The sequence below is a fragment of the Geospiza fortis genome, unplaced genomic scaffold (assembly GCF_000277835.1).
Source record: "Geospiza fortis unplaced genomic scaffold, GeoFor_1.0 scaffold181, whole genome shotgun sequence".
NCBI lineage: Eukaryota > Metazoa > Chordata > Aves > Passeriformes > Thraupidae > Geospiza > Geospiza fortis.
Genome location: NW_005054412.1, coordinates 2,084,277 through 2,107,014, shown reverse-complemented (window position 1 = coordinate 2,107,014; position 22,738 = coordinate 2,084,277). Strand labels below are relative to the sequence as shown.

The 22,738-nt window shown below is 38.9% G+C and overlaps 1 protein-coding gene across 4 annotated transcripts in view; it reads left to right on the top strand.

Moving 5' to 3' along the window:
- The first annotated feature begins 721 nt into the window (after positions 1-721).
- The window catches only part of FRY (FRY microtubule binding protein), a 159,439-nt gene continuing 137,422 nt past the window's right edge, over positions 722-22,738 (top strand). For all 4 annotated transcript variants that reach the window (XM_005426367.2, XM_031061396.1, XM_031061397.1 and 1 more), the window contains exon 1: positions 722-1,558. In XM_005426367.2, the coding sequence (XP_005426424.1) occupies positions 1,489-1,558 (70 nt within the window). In that variant the 5' untranslated portion in view covers positions 722-1,488. The remainder of the gene's footprint in view (positions 1,559-22,738) is intronic.

Here is a 22,738-nt window from a genome sequence, read left to right as displayed (position 1 = left end):
GTGACCATTGTGTTCGTCAGTTTCCAATCCAAACATCAAATATTCCACATACTGAAACTAAAAGTAATGTGCGAATATAATTGCTGACAAAGTTTTTAGAAGAATCAGCAGCAGACAAGCTCTATTTTGTCTCAGATACTATAATTATGAAATGCTGCAGGAAATTTATTTCACTAAATGAGGGGAAAAAAAAGTACTCTTATTCCGAGGAAATAGTATCTGGAAGGGTGATACCAAGAATATGTGAAACAAAAAAGTATTTTGGAAACTGATTCTTATTTTTCTTCATTACCATTAAAATATGCATAGTGATGTAGTGTGGTTATATGAAATAAAACCTTAGGAATATGGAAATTGTACCTAGCAATTAAGTATTTTGTAGAAAATACAGAGAGATTAAAAAGCAGTGAATTGCTTCTGCCTCATTTTTCTTATGTGAATTCAGTTCCTTTTTAGAAACCATTATTCAAGATAAAAATGATATCAAACTGAGTTTTCTGTGGCTCTTTCAGAGGTGAATACAAAGCAGTGAGCTCTCTCGCTTATTTGACGTTATGAATTCAGCTTGCTGTCTCTCATCTTTGTTGGGGGGGGAGGCGGAAAAAGTGTCAAGAAAAAAATGACAACACGTTTTTCTGCAGCAGTGAAAGAAAAGCAGAAGCAGCCAGTCTGCATGCCGTGGGTTCAGTGCTCTGGAAGTGCTTCTCTTGTGCAACTGGGCTGAGGGAGAGCCTTTTTTCCCTCCCAACGTCACTGCAATCAGATCTATGGGTGCAGCTCTGCTTTACTGCAGCATGATGCAGTTGTGTTGTAGTTCAGCGGGCTCTTCTTGGAAGCCGGCGGAAGGAGAGCAGCTGACCAGAGCAGGCAGGGGATGTTCATTAGAGGCTGCTTTCTTTCCCCCTAAAGCTGAGCAGTACGTGTGAGATCCCTGCAGCTGCAGAAGAGACGCTTTCACTGGGGCTTCAAGTTGACACTCGGTTTGCGAGAGGAGGTGCACACGCTCGGGCTGACAGCCTCTGATGGGAAAACAGCCACAGACAGGCAGGCTGCGCGTTACCAAGAGCACGGCTCAGACACCCTTCGGGAAGACCCTCTAACTGTGCCTATGGAACAAGTGCTGAGCTGCTGCGTGTGCTTTCACCGACCAGGAGAAATCTGCCCGGTTGTGGAATGGAGTAAATGAAAATACTGAGTGCTGAGGGGGCGAGGGAATAAAATACTCTTCAGCTAGAATTAAGAACAAGCCCCGAAGGAAGAGCAAAGGACAAAAATCTCATGGTGTGTTGTTGTTGTTGTTGAGGCTTTTTTTATTTTTTTTTTTAATGAGCTTACCTACCATGAACGGAAGAAGTGGATCTGCGGAGACTTCATTTCCTCCTCTGACCCCTCGTTTACATCACTGACTGGTGACAGTCACATCTACATACATAGTACCTGCCACTTCAGCTGCTCAGAATTATAGAAGCCTCTTTGTATGCAGCAGACATGGCTAGCCAGCAGGATTCAGGCTTCTTTGAAATCAGTATCAAATATTTACTGAAATCCTGGAGCAATAGTGAGTAGCAGAAGAGTAATCTTTTCATATTATACGTTGCTTGGTAAATAGCAAGGGCAACCTAAAGGATAGAATTTTACCTTTCTGTATGTTTGTCTTGTGTAAACCAAGTAATTCTTGCTTTTTTTCAGCTCTAAAAATCAAAATGTCAGAGATTTAAATAGGTTTCATTAACTGCAAGGGCTGTAATGAGATTATACTAGATTTTACTTGATTGAATTCTGAAGTTAGGCTGCTTTCTGGGTCTAACAGTACATTGCAGGGAGTGCATTCCAAACAACATTTCCTGCCTACATGTTTGTTTGATTTGTTCAGACTTTATCTAAATATTTTTTTTTTAAATTATGTTTAATCACAAGGGTGTGGCATTGCTCAGAAGTTGATTTTTATTAATTGTGCACTGAGGACAAAATATAATTATTCTACTTCAGGTCTAAAAGTAATTTTGATGTGATAGGAAGCAAAACATCAATTGCTTATAGCTGCACTTCCTACCCTCTATGCTTAATTTGAGAATCTTATGCAATATTTCTAGCCAGAAAGAATCCATCTGTTTATCTGATCCAGGCTGGGTTTTGCAGAATGTAAACAAATAGCATTTTAGTCTGCCTTAGTCTTTTTAGTACTGCTGTTCCTGATTTCCATTGCTTTTTTAATCAATTACTCTATAGACGATTTAGCAATATTATGTAATGAAGATGTCTGAATAAAATTTAGTGCTTGCAAATATATTCAGATGAGGTAAGGTGATGAGATAACACTGGCAGAAATTTGCTTTTTAAGTTAAAGTACATGAACAGTATATTCCTCCTCTATAGAAGTTTTTATTAACAGTGCTAAATCTCCATATTTAACTGGTTTTAAAAGATAGAACACAATGTCTCTGGAAAAATCCAGCTTGGCTACGTGTGAAATAAGGTTCTGATCATCCTGCTGTCTATAATTTAATAATGTCTGCATAAAAGTCTAGCATTTAAAAATTCTGTGGTAGAAAAGAATTGCAAGATCTACTCGATACAAGGAGAGTACCTTATACCTGCAAAGAAATAAACAAAACACTATGTTAGATGTGTGACATGCAAGTCTTGTATTCATTAAATGATATCCATAGAAACTGTATTTTTCCAGGTCATTTGTAACCTCAGTAACACTGTAGTGCTTGTTTGAATCTGTTTTTCTGCCACAAGTGTGAAGCCACCAGGGAATAATAGTATTACCTAAACAGCATTGCTTATCTGCCCTCCTACAAAAATATTTAGTGCATATTCATTCAAATGAGTGATCCCACAAGGACTAGGAGTGAATTTTATGATTCAGTTACCTTCTTGGACTAATATTAATCTAATACTGAGAACATAAGTGTGTATTGTGACAGCACATATTTTATAACAAGCTAGGCACAGCTTATGACAGAAGAAAAACAAGGCAGTTTATGGTGCAGAAATCAAATCAGTTCTGGCATTAATTTTGTAATAGCCTACTGTAACTTGAAGTAAAACCAGCACTTAAGAATATGAAACCAACTACATTATAGAATTAAATATAAAGTGTTGTTTTTTTCTTTTTCCTTTATCTTGAAGTACACTCTTAAGTATTTCAATATAGAAAAGGTGTTTCTAGTCTGAAATTAGAAGTCCTTAAATTCTAGTTTAGGGAAATGGAAACAGTATATGAATAATTGATATTTCTGACATTCTTTTAGTGAATAAACACCCCTTCTACTGTATCTGAAGAAACAGAGGAAATAGAGTAAATGAACCCAGGTTGCCTTAAACTTGTTGTCAATTGGAGGTTTTTTTGCTTTTGTACTGGAAGGGTATGTTCATAAATCTGGTATGTTCATAAATCTGAATGTGTCCTTTCTAGCTGAAAAACAAACTGTTTGATAAGAAGACAGTAGGGAGTTAAAAAAAAAAAAACCTAGGGCTTTCTTCAGCTCTGCTATGTGATGGGTGGAGCAGAGGAAAACACTTCCCTTGCTTGAGAAACTGCTGGGAAGCCTGCACATGCATGCATGGGAGCATGTTTCTCTGAGAATAGGTGCTGTGTCTGCACACCCAAGACCAGAAGTAAGCCATGAATTATGATGTGGCATTTACATAGCAGCAAGAGGTCTAACAGACAGTTTTAAAAATAACTTTGGTTCCTACAGTGTATATTTTGCTGCAGTGTTAACAGTGTAGAGGTGCTGTCCATTTATGTTTCTGCAAACTGACACTTCAGAACATCAGTTTAAACAGCATTTATCTTTCCCAGGCTTTTTAGTCCCACCAAAACCAGGTCTTTCCATTGATTTGTGTTTTGGCTTACACAGAACATTAACATTTTCTAGCAGATTGCCATCCATGTCTGTTGCCCATACCATGAAATATACTCTGTTATTCTACTTGGAATGACACTTTCCCCTGATTTTGCTATCTAAGGAGTTTAACAAACTAGCCTTCTTGACATGCCAGGCAGGATTTCAGTTCAGTGTCACACAGCACTTGCTGAGGTGTTCACCAGGCCTGCTGCTTGCATTTGCGTGTTCATCATCCAGCTAAGGAGGCAGGTAGTTTATGGACCATGGGGTCAGTTCACTTTAACTGTTGCAGTCAGGATGACACAGTCTGATACAGTCCCTGGGGTGTTCTCAGAGAGCCTGCGCCCTGCTTCCTGGGGGATAAAAAAAGCCACGTCACAGTCTGGCCTTCAAACCATCCCATCAAACTGAGAGATCTCAAAATACTCCTTTGTGCAGTTCCCAAGACAGACTTTTGCTCTGCATGTGTCCATAAGATACTGTGCACGTCGTGCTGTCTGGAAAATATTCCTGTATTGTGTTGGAGATGGAATCAGAACAGGGATTCTCTGGTTGGAAAATAAGAATAATGTAAGGGGCCTTTTTATCCATCTCATGTGTCTTTATATTTTCGTAAATATTCGAGTGTTTTTCATCAGTGCTGCATTAGTCAACAATTGCATTAATCATTTGCATTACTTCCTTTTTGAAAGTACCGCTAAAATAGCTATGCCTGCACAAGATGAGTGATGTTTACTTGGCCCACTGAGGTCAATAAGCTGACAAGAATAAAATAGGGCTTACCAAAACTAGAACAATTAAGAGTCTTTTCCTCAGATTTGTTGTGGAAATATTGCAATACATTTTTATAAATAGACATTTGTAATTTATTCAAGGCATAATACATTAATACAAATGTTAAGAATTTGAAGGCTGATCTTTCCTTAATTTTTTTTTTACTTTTTTGAATGAATAAGATAGATTTATTCTGAATTTAATTTCCAAATGTCTTTTTCAAAGTCACAGTTTAAAAAAAAATCTGAACAGAAATTTTGAAATGTAGCTACAAGAACCTCAAGTACCATCATTATAAACTGCAGAAAAGTCTATAATAAATTCTGCTTTTTGCAGTTCCTAGATCTGATCAGCAATTAAGTTTATTGGAGGAAAGGACTCTGTAGAAGGATCTAAATGGCACAGGTAGATGGCTCACTTGTGCTCTCACAAGCCAGCTCCTGTGTGGGCTTGTAGAAGCTGCCCTTCTTTGTCTCACAGTTACTAGAGATAGGTTTCAAGGTTTCTTTCTGTGTAACAAAGTGAAATTGCATATTCTGCATAGGGGATATTATATTTGGCACTTCTCATAGAACAGAGTTATCTGCAGAGCCTGATTTTGAGGATTGCAATGCTTGTTTGAATAGACGGGGTTTTCTGCAGACTTGTGTTTAATGCAGACTCAGCTTAAGGACTTTTCTAGTATCAGGTCTTCAGGTCTCTTTCCTATGGCCAGACTTCTTTGCCTTCTTCCGCAGCAGCCAACATCCACATCAAAATCCTCATGCCATCATCCTCTTCCCCTCTGTGCTGTCCAAAGCCCACTGCTCAGTCCTCCTACTGCACCATGTGCTCTTTCTCTGTGCCCCTGTGTGCCCAGTCCCCGTGGCAGCTGTCAAAAGCTACTTTATCTTTACAAGTGCTGGTAACATCAGGGACAGCCCAGGCCTGGGACCACCCAGACACCCACTTCAACTCACATCCCACAGCACTCCCAGTGGGATCTCTGGTTCCTCCACAGCTTGCTGGTCACACACCGAGCTGAACACAGGGCTAGCATCCAAACAAGTTCTGTGGTCAAAAGAGCATCAGGCAGCAGAGACTTCCCAGTGGCTGATGTGAAGCCTGGGGGGTTGCTAGCTGCCATGTGGTCAGCCATGTTCTGTCCTGCTCTTGAAGATATATTTCTACCATGTCAGGAAAATAAAATAGTAATGAACATTTCATTAAATGAATGTCATACACAAGGCTGATAAAACTCAGCCTTTTTTTAGAGAGAGTGTTATGAAGTCCTGTGTCGACGAGCAAGAGAAAAGGGAAAGCCACAGACACTTTCTTAACTGAAAGTCTTTGTTATGTCCAAGTCTGTGATGCATTTGTTTGATCTTCTAGTGAGATTTTAATGTGCGTAAGTGTGATAACAGCTGTTTTGGTAGGTTCCCTTTTCTACCCTGAAACACAGCCTGTCTAAGGCTATCAGAGATTTATAGCAAGATAACAATCAAGGGAAGAGGCTCCTTCCTGTTTCCTATTGCCCACTTAGGCAAACACATTCACTGAACAAGGAGAGCCTTCCCCCCTCTCTTGCTCTGGCATCTGTACTCTTGCAGCCCCAAATAACCTGATTCCAGAAGCTGATGTGCTGCAGGCTCACTTTGAATGGAGAGGGGCAGTTCTTGCCTGAAACATCTGGGGAAGAGACAGGGCCAGTGGCTGCAGTGAGCAGATGGAGGAACTGGGACCTGTGTGTCCTGCTGGCTCCTGAGGTCTCACCCTGACACACCTGCAGAGAGCTGGCCCTTGCGCAGCCACTGCCTCTGGGGAGCCCTGGGCACAAAGGTTTAGCATCTGCTGTGTCTTGGCATCTGAGTCTGCCTGGGACAAGAGATGCCACTAATTCAAGCTGTTGGGCTAGGTGAAGGGGATTGATTGCTCTGTCCATTGAGCCTGAAGGGAGGGTGCATAGTGGATTCTTCAGCTCTAAGTAGTCTGTGACTGTCAGCAGTGAAGTGTCTTGCTTGATAATGGTGACTGTTATCTCCCAGGAACTTTCTTTGTATTTGGTGTGATCCGAAGGGAAATGTAGTAAACCACAATGTTTAGGCTCTTTGTGTTCTGACCCTATTTAGAACTTGCATTTTGACATGGTTCTTCTCAGAAGTAAGGGAAAGTGAAAGTTTTATTACTTTGGAACCATGAGAACTCTTTTAAAAAAGATTTTTTTTTTATTTTGATGTTTGCTACTCTGTTGAGGACATTCCAGAAGCATTTCTACCATACTTGGAGGGAGAAAAAGTATGAGAAAATCATAAACGCCTTATTGCAAGGTTCAGTTGATTTGTAGAATGAGTTTCCTTGTCATTAAAAAGTTTGAATTACTGCAATAAAAATCTACAAATGCTTTGACTGCAATGTAGTACATAAGTTTTTGTGGTATAACTTCAAAACACCAAAATATAAGGTGATCTGGAAAGTAGACTTTGTTAGTTACTGGTAGATATTCCATGAAGGTTCTAATTATTTTACTTGTGGTGAAAACAAAACTATTCTTTTATACTATATGTATTCACTGTGAGTGATTAATTTGTGATATCCTTGATGTTATCAAAATACCAGCAGCTTGGGTTTTTTCTAGTATTGCTAGTTATCAAAAGGATTAGGGAAAAAACTAACAATTATTCTGTTTCCTCTATTCATATAACATAATGTTGAATAAGCTGTGGTAGCTTTTATTTTTATACATCTATATAAATATAAAAGCTATTAATATGAGAAAGGGAGTATATATAGGTATAAGAAAAGTGATAAACAGGATATCTTAGGAGTATTAAATGTACAATAGTGTTTAAAATTTAATACTGGAGAATATAAGTTATTATATTAATATGTTATATTAAATTGCTACTTCACAATCCTTTTCTATTTTCTCCACTTTTGATACACTCATTGCATTAATAGTTTAACTCTTTTCTGTGTATTGACTTGGAGTCAGTAGGAAGCAGGCTCTACGCCTACAGAATTACAGTGGCATGTGCTTATCAACTTTGTTTTCTATTTTCATTCCTAAGTTTCTAAACAGTCAGAAACTACAGACCCTTGCTGTGAGTTGGTAGCCCTAGAGACTGAATTCCTGAGGGAGTTGAAACCATGAATGGCACATATGGCTTTGCAGTAGCTGTGATAGGGAGGGACAGTCTCATCCCAGCATCTTACTCCTCTCGCCATGCTCCTACCCCTTCTCTGCCACCCTAATTACCCACAAAGTTAATATCCTGAAAGCTAAACTTTCTAAAATGGTGTAGATGCTGGTGTCAGCATGAGAAAGGGGATGAGGGTACACTACTAGGAGTGGGAGGCAGTTTTGGCTGATTCCTGCTATTAGGCTGCTGGAACTGTATGGTAAATCATCTTTACTTTAATGGTGACTCCTGTACCTATGCCTGCTTATAAATAATAGATCCTTCTCCAGGAAGGAGACAAGTCTAGCTTTTGCATCCCTCTTTTCAGAGCATCAGCAGTGAAGTTGTTGCCATTGTTTCCATGATAAATTTGGAGTGCAGAACAATTTCACAGAGATAAGTAGCTGAGTTATTTGTAAGTCGGTAATTTTTCAGTCACTGCAGTTACCTAAACTAGATTAGAATCAATTGTCCACAGAAAGAAAATTGCTTCTCCTCAAATTTTCTTTCTTCTGAATCCTTTGTCCATTGCACTAGCTAAAAGGAATACTAAACATAATATTCAAACTTGGCAATAGCTCTATCAGCGAGATATTTTAAGTTCTTGAACGTTTTATATTTTTAAGAATGCAAATAGAAGGATATTCAGTAGTATAACAAAGCAGGAGAAAACATCTGCTGACTGTCTCATCATCCTGCTGACAGCTGGAAACTAGGGGTGTCAGTGGAGGGGGGATTATGGCCCACAGTTCAGTTAGGTGACAGTGAACAGGGGTGGAAAGCAAAGGATGTAAGGCAAAGAGAATAAGAGAAACATATTAAACTGTAGAAAAGGATGGAGAGACAGCCTTTTATATATTGTATGCATACCTTAAATGTGTGTATACAAATACATGCCTTCTGGAAAACACTAAGGGAGAAGTCAAGTGCTACATGCAGTCACGAGTCACAATGTCACAGCAGCAACAAGCTGAGTGTTAACAGCTCACACTGTTGGAATGCCATGATGGATGGATGCTTAGAAGCTCTTGAGGGAGCACCTGCACAGAAATAAGGAGTGGAAGTTGCTGCCTTTGTGAAGGAACTCCTTACGGATTTGGAGCTCTTCTATGGGATGGATGTGTGACAGTGTGCTGGAGAGTTTGTGGGTCAGGATTAGAACAGATGACTTGGAGTGTTACAGGGTGATGGTGGGAATATGTCACAGGGCATTGATCAGGGTGAGAATTTTGAACAACTTCAGGAAGTTCATGAATTGTTGATGTTGGTTCACATGAGAGACTTGAACTTCCTGATGTGTGCTGCAAGTGCGAAATAGTAGGTTGCAAGTAGTCAAGATTTCTTGAAAGTGTTGGAAGTAACTTCTTGAATTGCAATATACCAAATGGGTGAAGTGCAACTGGGCCTGTTACCCATTAACATGGAAGACCTGACTGGAGCTCCAAATCCTGAGTGGAGAAAGGGTAGCTGTGTACAGACTCTGGACTTAAGGAGAGTAGATTTCAGTTTTTGAGATTTCAGAAACTATAGTGGGGGTCTCATGAAGGACATCTAAAAGGCAAAGAAACTTAGGAAAGCTGACAGGTCTTTGAGGTCAGCACCTTCCAAGAACAAGAATGGATGCTTAAGGAAACAAGCAGGAGTATGAGGCGACTGGCCTGGCTTATCAGAGACCTCTTGGCTGAGCTCCACCATGAAAAAGGTGATATATGTGAGGCAGAAGTGTGATTTGGCTGCAAAGAAGGAATTTATAGACATTGCCCGAGCATGCAGGGACAGTGCTTGGAAATTCAAAATGCAACTGGAGGTGGGCTTTGCAAGGAATATCAAAGTCAAGAAGGAGAGTTACTCTTGCTTCCTTAGTGGTAAAAGGCTGAACATGGACAACATGGACCCACTGCTGAATGAGGCAGGGAATTTAGTGATAGTGGATCGAAGTACTGAGTGACACTTCTGCCTCTTTCTTCAGCAAGATGGTCACTCTGGCCTCTGTCTGCCAGGTTCTGGAGTTCCCCTTGATATGGCACATCTCAAAGGGGGAAACGTGGAACTTGTTCAAGTTTAGAGTTCAGAAGCCCAGACTCTCTTCTTTGCAGGAACTACAGAGGAGCCTGGCAATTCCTTACATATTTATGGTCTTCTGTAGATTGCCAATTATAGTCACATTCAAAACTGAGGGATGGCAGAGTTTTTCTTTTCACAGCAGACAGCAGAGCTTGCTAAAACAAGCCACTGAATGAAACACATCTGAGAAACACTGACTTCCTAGTTTGCTCTCAGCCAAGTAGCAGTAGTTTCACTTAGTTGCTGAATCCACTTGCTTCCTTATCTATGTGAAAGAGAGATCACAAATATAGAGACACTCCCCAAAATATTGATGTTTGTGCATAATATAAGATCACTGATGCAACTGGTATTAGAGGTGCCTGAGAGATTCATCTTTGTCATGTCTCAGAAGAGAGATTTTGGGGCTTTTTTCAGGACACTGGTTTGAAGAGAAATCCAAGTGCTGTTTTGTAAATACTGTGGGATCACTATAGTGACAGTGTCGTGTTTCTCTAGGGGAATACATTGCTGATAAAGAGCTTAATTAGGTGATTGGAGCCTTAGGAGAGAAGTTTCACACATTTAAAAAAAAAGGGAGGCCCTTTTGAGAGACATGCTGTACAGTCTTTATCCTGGATACTTTCTGTTCTTTCAGAAATTTGCAGTCATCACCATGTAGTGCTAATGCATATGAGTTGAGAGACTGCTGTGGTTTTTCACTAGTCAGTGAGGGGGTGAGAAATCAGTTTGTGTATGGCCAAAATGTGAAGACGTTAGATGGACTAGTATCAGACAAGAGATGATCAACAGAATGCATCAGATGTTGCTTTTATTTATAATCATGAAGTTGCAGATGGTTTTAACTTTATTTTGAAAAGCTTGACTTTAGGAGACTAATTTATCTTCCCTTGAATTCTTAACTAGTATGTGGCTCAGCAAAAAAGTCTGACAGATACTGGTTCGAAAGAATTCTCCCATAATTGGGTGGTCATTATGGTAACATTTTTTCCTGATTTCAGGCGATCTCCTCTCTCTCTGTAACTTTGCAGAGTCTCAACTTGTATGTGGAGTAAATTAAATTTCCAAGGATGTCCATTTCTAAAGTGGTTTGTTTTGATGCTGTTTCCCTTGGACAAGTTTTGTTGAATACAATATATAGTGTTATCTTTCTTGCTGCATTTCTGATTATTATTTATGAATGCCTTTAAATGCGTGGAGTCATTTGGTTTTTTTAGTCAGAAGGTTACCTGGATAGAGTTTTTGTCGAAGTTCTCCCTTGAGAAGTTTGCAGAGTGGGTTTCTGCATATACTCACAGCAATGCATTGTTGTATGTTTTCATAATGAGGTTTATTCTTTGCACATTACTGAGATACCAAGTGCTGAAAGCAGTCATTCCCTGGTAACTGGAATTGTTTTAGATAGCTTTCCTGCGGAAGCAAAACTTAGTCTGTCTGTCTGCCTGCCTGCCTTTTTTTGGACAGGTTAACCACATTCAGAACAATTCAGAGTAGGGTATAATTCTTAAAGATACTAAAGTTTCCATGAATTTGCAAATTGAGGCTGTTTGACCGTGAAGAGGGAATCTCAGATGTTGAAAAATGGCTGCATGAGCCTCCTGCCTTCTTAGATGCAGGGAAATCCTTGCTCTGACAGCCTTCATAAATACCCCAGCTGTGAAACCAGCTTCAGTCACACCTCTGAGAGGATTGCACACAAAACTCCTTGTTGCCTATTTTAAACTACATTCACCAGATGCAAATTGACATTCATTAATTCAGGGAAAGTGCAGGGAAACCACTGCAAGTAACTTGGTTGCAATGGTCTCCATTATAATAATATTCATACAGTGCTTCCCATCTGGAAGCTTTACAGATTGAAATTCTTCCAGCATTATTACCTGAATATGAAGGATTGCTTTATTGCTATTCCTGAGCAAATCAAAACAGAGAAATTAACTGAGAAACACATGTTCTGTGTTAGATCTGGAAATGAAGCCCTGTCTTCTATTTTTGTACTGGAAGAACCTTTTTTCCTTCACACTCCTGGTAGCCAAGTGACACGTAAATCATGACTCAGCCAGTTAATAGATATAATGAGATTTTTAATTGACAGTAAGTAGCAATTTTCATATGGAAATGTCATTGGCTTGTTTTAAAATTCCACAGCATGCATATTTGTTGCTACTGATGTCTTAAATGAGGAGAAAATTACTTAGCTGTATTTCTTTTTCTATGAAGGCAGATGTTTGAAACAAATTACTTCACCCCACCCTTTATCTGTGTGCCATCTGAACCAAAGCTAGGTGGTTATTTTGAGTTTTGTTCTATTGTTCATAGGCAGGAAAATGGGACAGAACAGTGTATATATTTTTTACTGGGATGAGTGTTTGATCAAGAGAATTTCTGATTCTCTGGCAATCAGAAGTTGAAATGTATCACTTTTTGAAATACAGAAGTCATCAAGGTTTGTAGTAAATTAAGCAAAGTGTCAGTGCGTCCTTGGTGACAGTGAATCTTTAAGAAATATGTAATGGAAGATGAAAATATTTTCAAAGGGCTTGTGAAGTTAAAAATATTGATTGTTTTTATTCATTTGTCTGTCATGTATTCAATCAGTAAGGGATAGGACAGGTAGAAGTGAGTGTTATAGGGACCTGCAGACCTCCATAGCAACTGAAATGACTGAAATAATTTGAATTACTGTTTTAATGAACTTTTAAAAGTTGTTTACATAAAGAGGTTGGAATATTATTTTTAAAAAATTAAACAAAATTAATGATTGTGTGTATATTGCTCTGCCTACTTTTTAATGTAAATCCCCTCTTTTCCTGAGCTCTGCAATTTGGGCTAAAGCACTTCTAAACTTAATGTCCCTGAAGGTGAATTTTAGAATTTTCTGCTGAAATGGCTCTACCTTCTCTAATAATGAGAAAATGCAAAATAAACCCTGTTGTTTGTACATGTTAAAAATTATCTTGTTGGGAATGGGTGGGGGACAGAGACCTTACAGCCAACTGCCTCTGTGCGGTGACTGCACAAAGAAATTGAGGGCACAGGGGGGTGAATCTGCAATAAAAGCCCAGCAAAGAGCCTGTGGGAATGAAAGGAGAAGAGACAGGGAATCATGGGGAAGGAATCAGAAGTAGAGGAACTGATACTTCCTAGGTGGTGGGAGTGGAAATTGAGAGTGCCTGGTATGAGATGGAACCAAGGGGATGCTGGAGAGGGGTGGGTGAAGGGATAGGGATGGGAGGAGGAATGGGATGGAGTTAAGAGGGCTGGAAGGGTGAGCAGTGTTTAGATGGGGGAACAGTTAATGGGAGTCCGGAACTGGAATAGGGAGCCTGAAGTGGGGAAGACGCAGCCACGAGGAGACACCAGATTGTAGAGATGGAGTAAGAATAGAGCAGCTGGGGAGATGGGGGAGGTGAGAGACAGAGAAATCCCCTCCCAAGAGCAGAATGCAGTGCAGGAGACCTGATTTCCATCCTACATCCTTGCTTTATAGCACATCCTTCCAGCCCAGGGTATGCCATCCTTTGCCTCAGTGCTTGGGTGGACATAGTGTTAAATGTTATCAGGTGAGGAGAACAGCAAGTGCCTTGTGCGTGCTGTTAAGGTAACTGGGTCAACAGTTGGTTCATTTGGCATCAGATTAATCATACATCCTCTATATTACCTCACTTCTGAAAGCCTGGGTCCAATGAGGTAATGCAGCACAGTGTACACAGATGTACAAAGATGTACAAAGAAATGTCCTCTCAGCTTATTATTCCATTTATTATTACTTGTAATACAGTAACAGGTAACTTCCTAATGGACTTCTCCAATACAGGAGATAATGTCTAACCTAATAATAAAAACTAGTCCATAGTAGCATCTCCCAGGGGAGAATGTCAGACAGATCTGGGCACTTTTGACAGTTCTCAGCTGAATGAGGAAACAAACTGTGTGTTTGGGCATTAGGGAGTATTTGAGTGTCACTCAGCATATATTCAAACATAATAGTTTTATAAGCAATGTGTTAAAAACTGGCATGAGGCACTGTAGATATTAAAAAAGTATCCTTGTGGATGGTTTGTTATCACATTAGATTGAGCTAAGCAGTTGTGTACTGCAGGGATGGACTCGCGGCTTTACTTTATCTCATCAGAGATTTGAAAGAAGATTAATAGCATGTTGTGACATTTAGGTATATGTATACACATTGAAGTATCTAAGTATTAGTAATAAGAAAGAGAAAAAAAATTAGCAAGTGAAATAAGGGATTATTTAGAGTAAAAATCTGGAAACTTCTTTACCATGTGAATCTGCAAATGTCTTTTAAGATAAATTTTGCTTTTAAAACATTAAAAAGCAAGACTGGCTACATGCTTAAACTGCAGTGTAAGGGCCAGCTCTTCATTGGAAGGGGAGGAACAGGATTTCTCACTGCAGCTGCAGTGACAGAAGGTCCATGAACATGCATAGCTGCTCCTGGGGCAATTCCCAGCTCTGTTTTGCCCAAAGTGGGAATTCCAGGTGAATTACTGCTACAGTGGAGCTCTGAGAATGGCATTTACAAGTAAGGGTTTTTCATTTATTTGAGGACAAGCAGTAGTCCTTTAAGGAGTAAAATGGTAGCATCACACTGCTGGCAAGTTAGATATTTATTTAAATGTATCATGTGCTTTGATATTAATAGATACTTAGAAGGACTATCTGCCTAATATTAATACCATTGTTTCTAGATCACCATAAATTCTGTTGCTAATTTCAGCAGTAATTTCCTAGTTGCATAAAGGGATCTACCCCTGCAAGGTAATGAGCAAGTTTTTTCAAACTTGCTACCACTGACTTTAATCAAGCATTTTTCTCAATTAAGTACAAAGAGGTGTATAATTTTCAGAACCTCTTGCACAGCTAGCACACTTACTTAACAAATTTCAACCGAATTGGTAAACTTCCCTAAAGCCTGACTGAGATGTCATGCATTTTAAAAATTCTGTTTGTATTATGACAATATCCTTGGGGCATGACTTTTTGTTAAAAAATTTTCATTTTTATAATATTAAGTCCAGAAAAGACCTTTCAAGTTGGTATTGTTTACATTTATTGGGTTGGATGTGTTTGCCTGCTTTATAATGAGCAGAGCTCTAAACATGTGGCTAGAAGGTTCAAATCCCTACCTTGCTGTTATATGTATGTGTGTGTGTGTAAATATAAATAACAAATTGTGTCTTTCTCATTAATACAGAAAATTATCTTCAGTCATTAAACTTCCTAAACACAAGTGACCAGTGAACATGAAATGTCATTAAACACAAGTGATCAGTGTGCTCAATGGCAATCTTTTTCAATTTCTTTTTTCTGTTTTGAATCATGCAATCATATGCATTATGGATTCAAATGATAGTTATGATTTTCTGTAAACTGTTGAAGAACTGGCATGGTGTCCTGAAAATCTAATAAGTATCTGCATTCATAATTTAAGTAAGATATACTGAATAGCATTTTCAGAAAGCTGATTATTGTCCTAAGGGCTTCAAGGGAAACTAGAGAGTATTTAATTTTTTACATCAGTGGAATTGGAACTAGATTGAGTTCAATAAAACAAAACAAAACAAAACCACCCTAAACTTAATTTTAAAATTACTGTATTAGTTATTCTAGATGAATTTTTTTTAAAGGTCAAAGATGGTATTTCAAAACCTTGAAGTTTAATTAAGCATTTAACCCCAAACTATCACATTCTGGGTGAATTTTTTAGCCATTAGGCTGTTACATAAAAAGCAATTACAGACAAACTGAAAAGGAGAGGAGCTGCTTCTCTCTTCTGCTTTGAACATTTGAAAGGCCCAACAATGTGAGGTCACTGTGGGGATATATCTAAGGCAGTGTTGGCTGTTGTGGATCCTGTTCTGAGATGATGCTTTACCCAGTAAATTGCCCAGCAAATTTTACCCAGATTTATTCAAGTGATTTATCATTTGGGTAAGTTTTTATGGCTCCTGTTCCACAGGCTGATTTTAAGCATTCAACTTCCTAATTGGTAAGCCCTTAGCAAAAATGTCCTGGAAGTGCCATGTCCCCACAAAGGCAATGATTGGCTGACAACATGGGGAAAATTCCTTTGTGTATACAGAAAGAAATGTCAGTGCTGGTGTTTAAATTCTTAATGTGTTACCAGCTTTCTGTACCATTTCAGGTGGCTGAGGTTCATGCTTTATATACTTTTGTACATGCTTTCTTCCTGACAAAGGCATTCATTATCATTGGGTTGCCATGGAGTACTGATCACATGGATCTGGGAATAATAACCCATTATGCTAATATAGCTTGTCATTGTTTTTGATGAGAGGCGATGTCCCCTAACAACATCTGATGCTTGTAACTAATGGAATTTATGGTAAGATCACAAGTCATGGAAGAGAGTTGGCAAAATTGCCTGCACTCTTCACTTTGAGCTCTCTGATTACATACCTATGAGCAAAACCATTTGTGCATCTTTGGGTCAGTATTCTTCTGGTTTTACTGTGTTTCTGCAGTGAGAATCAGAGGTTTCTAACAGAGCAATTCAGGCCTGTTTGCTTAGTGCTAGAAATGTGTGGTTTTCTTCTGAGCTCTCCTGCCCCTTTAGGAGCCACAACTTTGATACTCTGATTATACAATTTCTATTTGTACCTGGATGTACAAAGAGAAATCAAGTACAGGTACGATTTCAGCCTTCTGCTTCTTGGTATTATCATGATTAGAGAAAGTAGAATCCTTCTTACAACATCTGTATCCTAGCTTTGCCAATGAGAGATTGTTCTCAGAACTATGTTTTCTACTAATATATTCAACAAGTCATAAATTATACAACCAGAAAAAACATTGTGTCATCCAATCTGTGCTGCACATAGAACAGGCTTTATAGCTTCTCTGAATTAATTTCTGTTTGAGACAAAGCACATCTTAAAAAAAAAATCTTAATTTAAAATTCCCAGTAATGGAATAATCAGCACCAGACTTAATAGCATTCTGACAGTTAATTTTCCTTCCTTTATGTTTAACTTCTCTAATGCATTTGTCTACTTGAAAATTCTAGACATTGGATGTTGCTGAACAAAAATCTGTCTCTTAGCAAATTTCTATTCCTGATATTCATGCTTAATGGGCATGGAAATCATCTCACCCAACTTTCAGGCATCCTTAGTCAGGCATATTTTACATCTTACACAATCAAGCCTGGTTTTCCTGATAGCAGTGAAGAGGTTCAGGGGTACAGTTGAGCCGCTTTAGACATGTTTACTGTAATGAATCACACTTTGGATGTGCCTGAGTGCCTGTGCTGTCTAAAAAAGACCTTTGGGGGTAAGAGGTTCCATGGAATACCTTTTGCAAGTATGTGCCATTGTAGGAGCAATAAGTGCAAATTTCTGCCATTAGATATGATGGTATAACTTTTTCATGGTCAAACTAAACTAAACTTCAAGGCAACTTTTGCAGTCATGAGTTATTTTTCATCTTTCCCAAATGTTCCTTAGTTCACCAGTGTCTTTTCTCAAGCTGCAGACACCAGAACAGGACTGAGCATCCAGCAGTGGCTGCAGAGCCACTGACAATGAAGCAGTAGGGCTTTCCTGCTTTTGCTTTTTTTCATACTGCTTGAAAAGGCTCTCCATAGCTCTTCAGGTCACAAGAATAGCAGCCTGTTTCCAATACATTAGTCATCCTGGTCTCAGGCCTTTTTTCATCACCAGTGTTTCCCAGGAGGAGAAAGCTGCCTTCTGTCTGTGTGGCCTGGTTTCTGGCTATGCAATCCTCCATAGGTTAGAATTAGTATCTCATGTATTATTTGCTTGTATTAAAGTTTCAAATGCTATTCAAACAGAGTAGAAGGGCCTTTTTCTGCTATTTTTTCTGTCACCCTTAATTGGTGTTTTGCCTGTAAACTTTGTAGAAAAGTTTTTCTTTCATGTCATTACCAGTAATGATAAATAGGACAGAACCAAGAACTGGTCTCTGTACCTCCACTAGAAGTACATTCATTACAGTATGATTCTTCTTTAATTCATAGATGTTACCTATCTTTTAATCTATATTGGTTGTGAATGTCGATTTTACAGTTTGGTAAAATACCAGTCCAATTGCCAAGCAAAAATGTAAGACTACACTTTCAGCCTTGCTAACCAAATTTATAATCTCATAAAAAGATGTGGTTAATTTAATAAAATTTACTTTCCATGAACCTATGATTATGGCCTTGTATTATCATACTTTGCTTCTTCATTAATCAAATGCAGCTACTCCAGGATAAGTATCAGGCCAGCTCTGCTGTTGTTGCCTGGATTGCTCTTGCTGACACTTGAGAAAATCTGATACAACATTAGTTTTGTCCCAGCCCTCAGGATTACTGAATTTCCCTTTGAATATACTATAAAAAGCATATTTTTATTTTTTTCAGATTTGATCAGGCTCTTTGGTTTCTCTAATGAATTGCTCTGTTTTTGCAGGATTTAAGCTGTTTATTTGAAAAATCCAATGTGAACTCTAGGATTCTTTCTTTATTTTTGTAATTAAATTACACAGAGTTCATCTCTATAGGTGCCTGTTCCTCTCCAAATTTAGTAACATATTTCTGGCATTCCAAAACATTTAGATATTTCAATGCATGGATGGAGTTTTCTGTCATGGCCCACTGACCAGCATGAGAGCAATGTCCTGTCCATGTTGTATTGAGTATTTGCAACTGACAGGTCATGCAGAAGGTCCCTTGGACAGCAGCTAAATTCCATGCACTCCACTTATCTCTTCAAGTGGAAGTTTCTCAGTGGGCAGCTGCACTCAAGCCAAACTTCCAGAAACCTTCACTGAGCTCATGTGGATGGTAAAATACATTATCTTGTATTTCAGTCACCACAAAAAGTATTTGTATCCCGGAGCCGCAGTCTACTAAAGCAGCAAACATTTGCATTTGCGCATTTGAACTTAGGTTAGTGGCTGAGAAGCAAATGAACCCACTTTCAAAGAATTGTTAATGTAATGTAATGAAGGGTTAGTAGATACAATAGCATCATAATGGTCTGTGGCTAATAAAAGATGTCTGTAAGCAAAGAGACCAGATAGCATTGCATATGGAAGATAGACAATGTTGTGAGTGTGCTGCTGCTGTCAGTATTAAGTAATGACATTAGTGATTCAATCAGACATAGTGTAGGGGATTGATAATGAATATTAATCCAGATTTTGGCTGCAAAATTTTTTCCTTCATTTTTCTTTGTGTAGATGTTACTTTGTGTGTTCCACTGGAGAGGAAACATGAATTGATATCTCTCTCATGTTAGTCTTTTTTCAGAGAAATCCCTCCTGTGGTGTCATCACAATAAGCTTCACAAAATTTCGTGAAAGTCTTTTTGGTTTGGGATAGTTTCACTTGCCAGTCCACAGATCCAGCTTGTGGCTTGGTTTACTGCTGGTGTTGAGCCATTTTCCACCCACATGAGCAAGGGCAAGAATTTGAGCCAGCAGCAGCTAAAATGCACCACAGTGCAGTTTAATCCATACAAGGTGCTCTTGAAGAGTCTACAGATTTGAGTGAGAGTCATCACTATTAAGTTTGGGTATCTTTGTTGTCAGTTCTCTTTCAGTAATCACCGAATCAGTTATAGGCACCCCTGGAAAGTGATTTATTCTGTCTTAAGATAAGAATCTAAGAAGGATTTAATGGATCACCTAGAAACGTCGGTCTCAATTTACCCAGAGCCTGGACGGCTAGATTAAGTTTGATATTTGTCTGGTAGGTGGCTAAATTCATAACTTTCCCTAAAAGGCACCCATATAGTAGATCAAGTACACCAGAAGATGCAAGAAAGCAAGTACAGTTTTAAAGATTTTCCTTTGTAGTACCATACTTTGAAACATAACTAGACATGACATCTATAATATGGCATGAAATAAAGCTGTACAAAACCAACTCTTAGTTAGTTGAACAGTGTTATGTCAGGAGAACTAGAAGCTGTTTCTTTTTATGCATTGGTAATAAAGTACTGCTTGTTTGTGCAAGTGCATCACAACACACTCAGGTTTTCATACACATATGTACATTGCACAGAAGACACATCATCCACATCATCCAGCAATATGCTGTTTCCATTCCAGTGGAAGGAGTTTTTACAGCATGATCCAACATGTCAATAGTTTGGAAGAGCAAGTGTGAACACACAGCAAAAATTCAGGGACGGTTCCAGTTCTGACATCTGAGGTAGCTGTTGAAATTGGAATAGGCCTGAGATGCAAGCATTTAATGTCTCTTCTCTGGTAATAAACAAACTGTTTAAATATATGTTCAAAATTCCATCTTATCCAGACTTACAGTTGTATTGCAGAACATTTAAGTAGAAAAGAAAAAGTATATTGTCCCAAACAGAAAGTGTATAGATGTCATGGTTTAAACCCAGCTGGCAACTAAGCACCACAAGGCCACTTGCTCACTCCTGTGTGCAGGCAGGTGTTCAGCCATCCCCAGGAAAGCTGGCTCTCCATTACAGCTTACAGTAGATTGGGAAGAAAGACATGGTAACTCTTAATGACCCTTCTTCCTCCTTTTCCCCCAGCTTTACAAGCTGAGCATGACACCCCGTGGTCTGGGATATCCTGTTGGTCAGCTGGGGTCAGCTGTCCCCACCGTGTCCCTTCCCAACTCCATGTGCACCCCGAGCCCATTCACTGGTGGGCTGAGAAGCAGTGAAGCCCTGTGGCTCTGTGTAAGCCCTGCTCAGCAGTAACTGGAAAATCCCTGGGTTATCAGTGCTGTTTCCAGCACAAATCCATAACACAGCCCCACACCAACTACTGTGGAGAAAATTAACTCTACCCCATCCAAAATCAGCACATTAGGGAAGGCAGATATTGGTCACATCCTCCCTGCTTGCTAGTCAGTCCCACTTCTGGAAGTAACAATTCCTTCTCTTTTGGACTCTTGTACTTCCTCGGCCCTTTTCCAAATTCCCTAAAAATAATTCTTCTGCTAACACCCATCAACCACAAAATTACAGGAATATGTTCATCTCCCTGTCTCTGAAAAGGAAAGCAAATGCAACAAAATGTCTGTCTAAAAATCTTATAGGAACCTATTTTCTGATCCAACAAAACCAAAGAGGAGCTTAGCCTTTTTGCCCCAGTACCTGAAAAAATGTATAAGAAGAGTACGAATGTCTTTATTCAAAATCAAATTATTTTTAAGCTCTATTTGAGCCCAAAGAAATCCTGATATAGTTTCAGAAATAAACCTTGTCTTTGTTTTAATTTTTTTTTAGGAAAAAACACAACAATTGCTCTTCTGAAAATATCTTTTCATCCTTTTTTGGAGTTTTTTCTTTTGGAATAACTGGAAAGGTAAAAAAAAACCTTGTGAAGCTATGTAGAAAAGATACTAAGATTTTGAAATCTTTTGAAAGTATATTGTTAATCTCAAATCAGCCTTCAAAGAGGTGGCATGTCATTACCATATAAAACACAGAAACTGAGAAGTATTTTGGTTTGATTTGGATCACATCAGAGGCAACAAAGATATTTCCTTTAGTGAGAGTCACTCCTAAATAGAACACTCAAATGTGAAAATTGTAGATTTTCCACAAGATTTTCCATGTCATTTAGCACTTTCAGTCTTTAATCTCATAAGAAACCAAGCAATTTCTAGAATTGGTGCACTTAAAATCTTTATGTTATGTGCATATATTCCCACATATCTTCAGCACAGTGATATATGTAAACCAGAAAATAATGATTAAGAGAAAAAGGAGCAAAAAGTAAGTAAGTGAGTAAAGAGAATGAGAGGGAAGGAGAATTGCTTTCCTGCCTCACTCACATGTCATGCAAGGATCTGAGATAAGAACCTAGGGAACACTGTTATGCTGCTCAACCCCTGACCTGACAGTTAGGAGAAAGAGAGAGAAAGTCTCTGTCTTGCACGATGCTTAGCCAAGTCAGTGAAAAGGCCTTTAAAAAGTCGATGGACACATATGACAGGATTTCCTGTTTGTTTATTTGTTTTGGCAGTTATCGTTCTTGAATCCTCTGCATATGCAAGGGGAGAAAATGTGTTCCACTTACTGCTTTCCTCTACAGGCTCTCACATCAATTACCCCTCCCTTTCAGAGAATTGCATTACTCCTCTGAGGATTACAAAGCTTAACACTTTTCTGCCACCAGCTGGGATGTGAAGGCCAGAAGATTGCTAGTTTGGCTAGTAAAGCCAAACAAACAGTTTTATTCTTTCCAGGGCTCTAGATTAAACAAGAACCTTCGGCTTCAAAGTTAACAGGCATTTCACCACATCAGTCTCAAATAAGACCTGTCTATATGTTACAGTCATGTAAGGGCTGTTCTAATGTTTCCCTGAGTTAGAGCAAAGATATTTGTATTAAACTGATTATTTCCTGGTGGGGTCCATCACAGAAAATGACTGCTTCATAAGCATCTCTGAGTGGAATGAACATATGAACTCTTTGTAGATGTGCAGAGAAGAGCATTCCACACAAGTGCTGTTTCAGCATCCATAAGGCCTACTGAGTGACCATATATTTATTTCTCGGTTTTGTTTCTATCCTGCAGAAGATTGGATCTGATTGTTAAAAAAATACCAAATCTGGGACGTGTTCTTAGGCTCCATTCTGCAAATCATTATCCACCTTTGGATTAAGGGGAGGGCTGAATGAGTTTGTGACAAGAAATTTGCCTTATGTCCCAAAATGTTCAGTCTCACTGAGAATACCACATGGTCTGTTTTAGGCTTGTTTTTTTATAAGATACTGAAAATACATTCAAGAATGGAAAGTATGTGCACACATGCACACACACACGCACAGAATGTTCAAGTCTCCTTTTCCTTGGGTAAAGTAGTTGGGTTGACCAAGGCTTACAATTTATTCATAATTC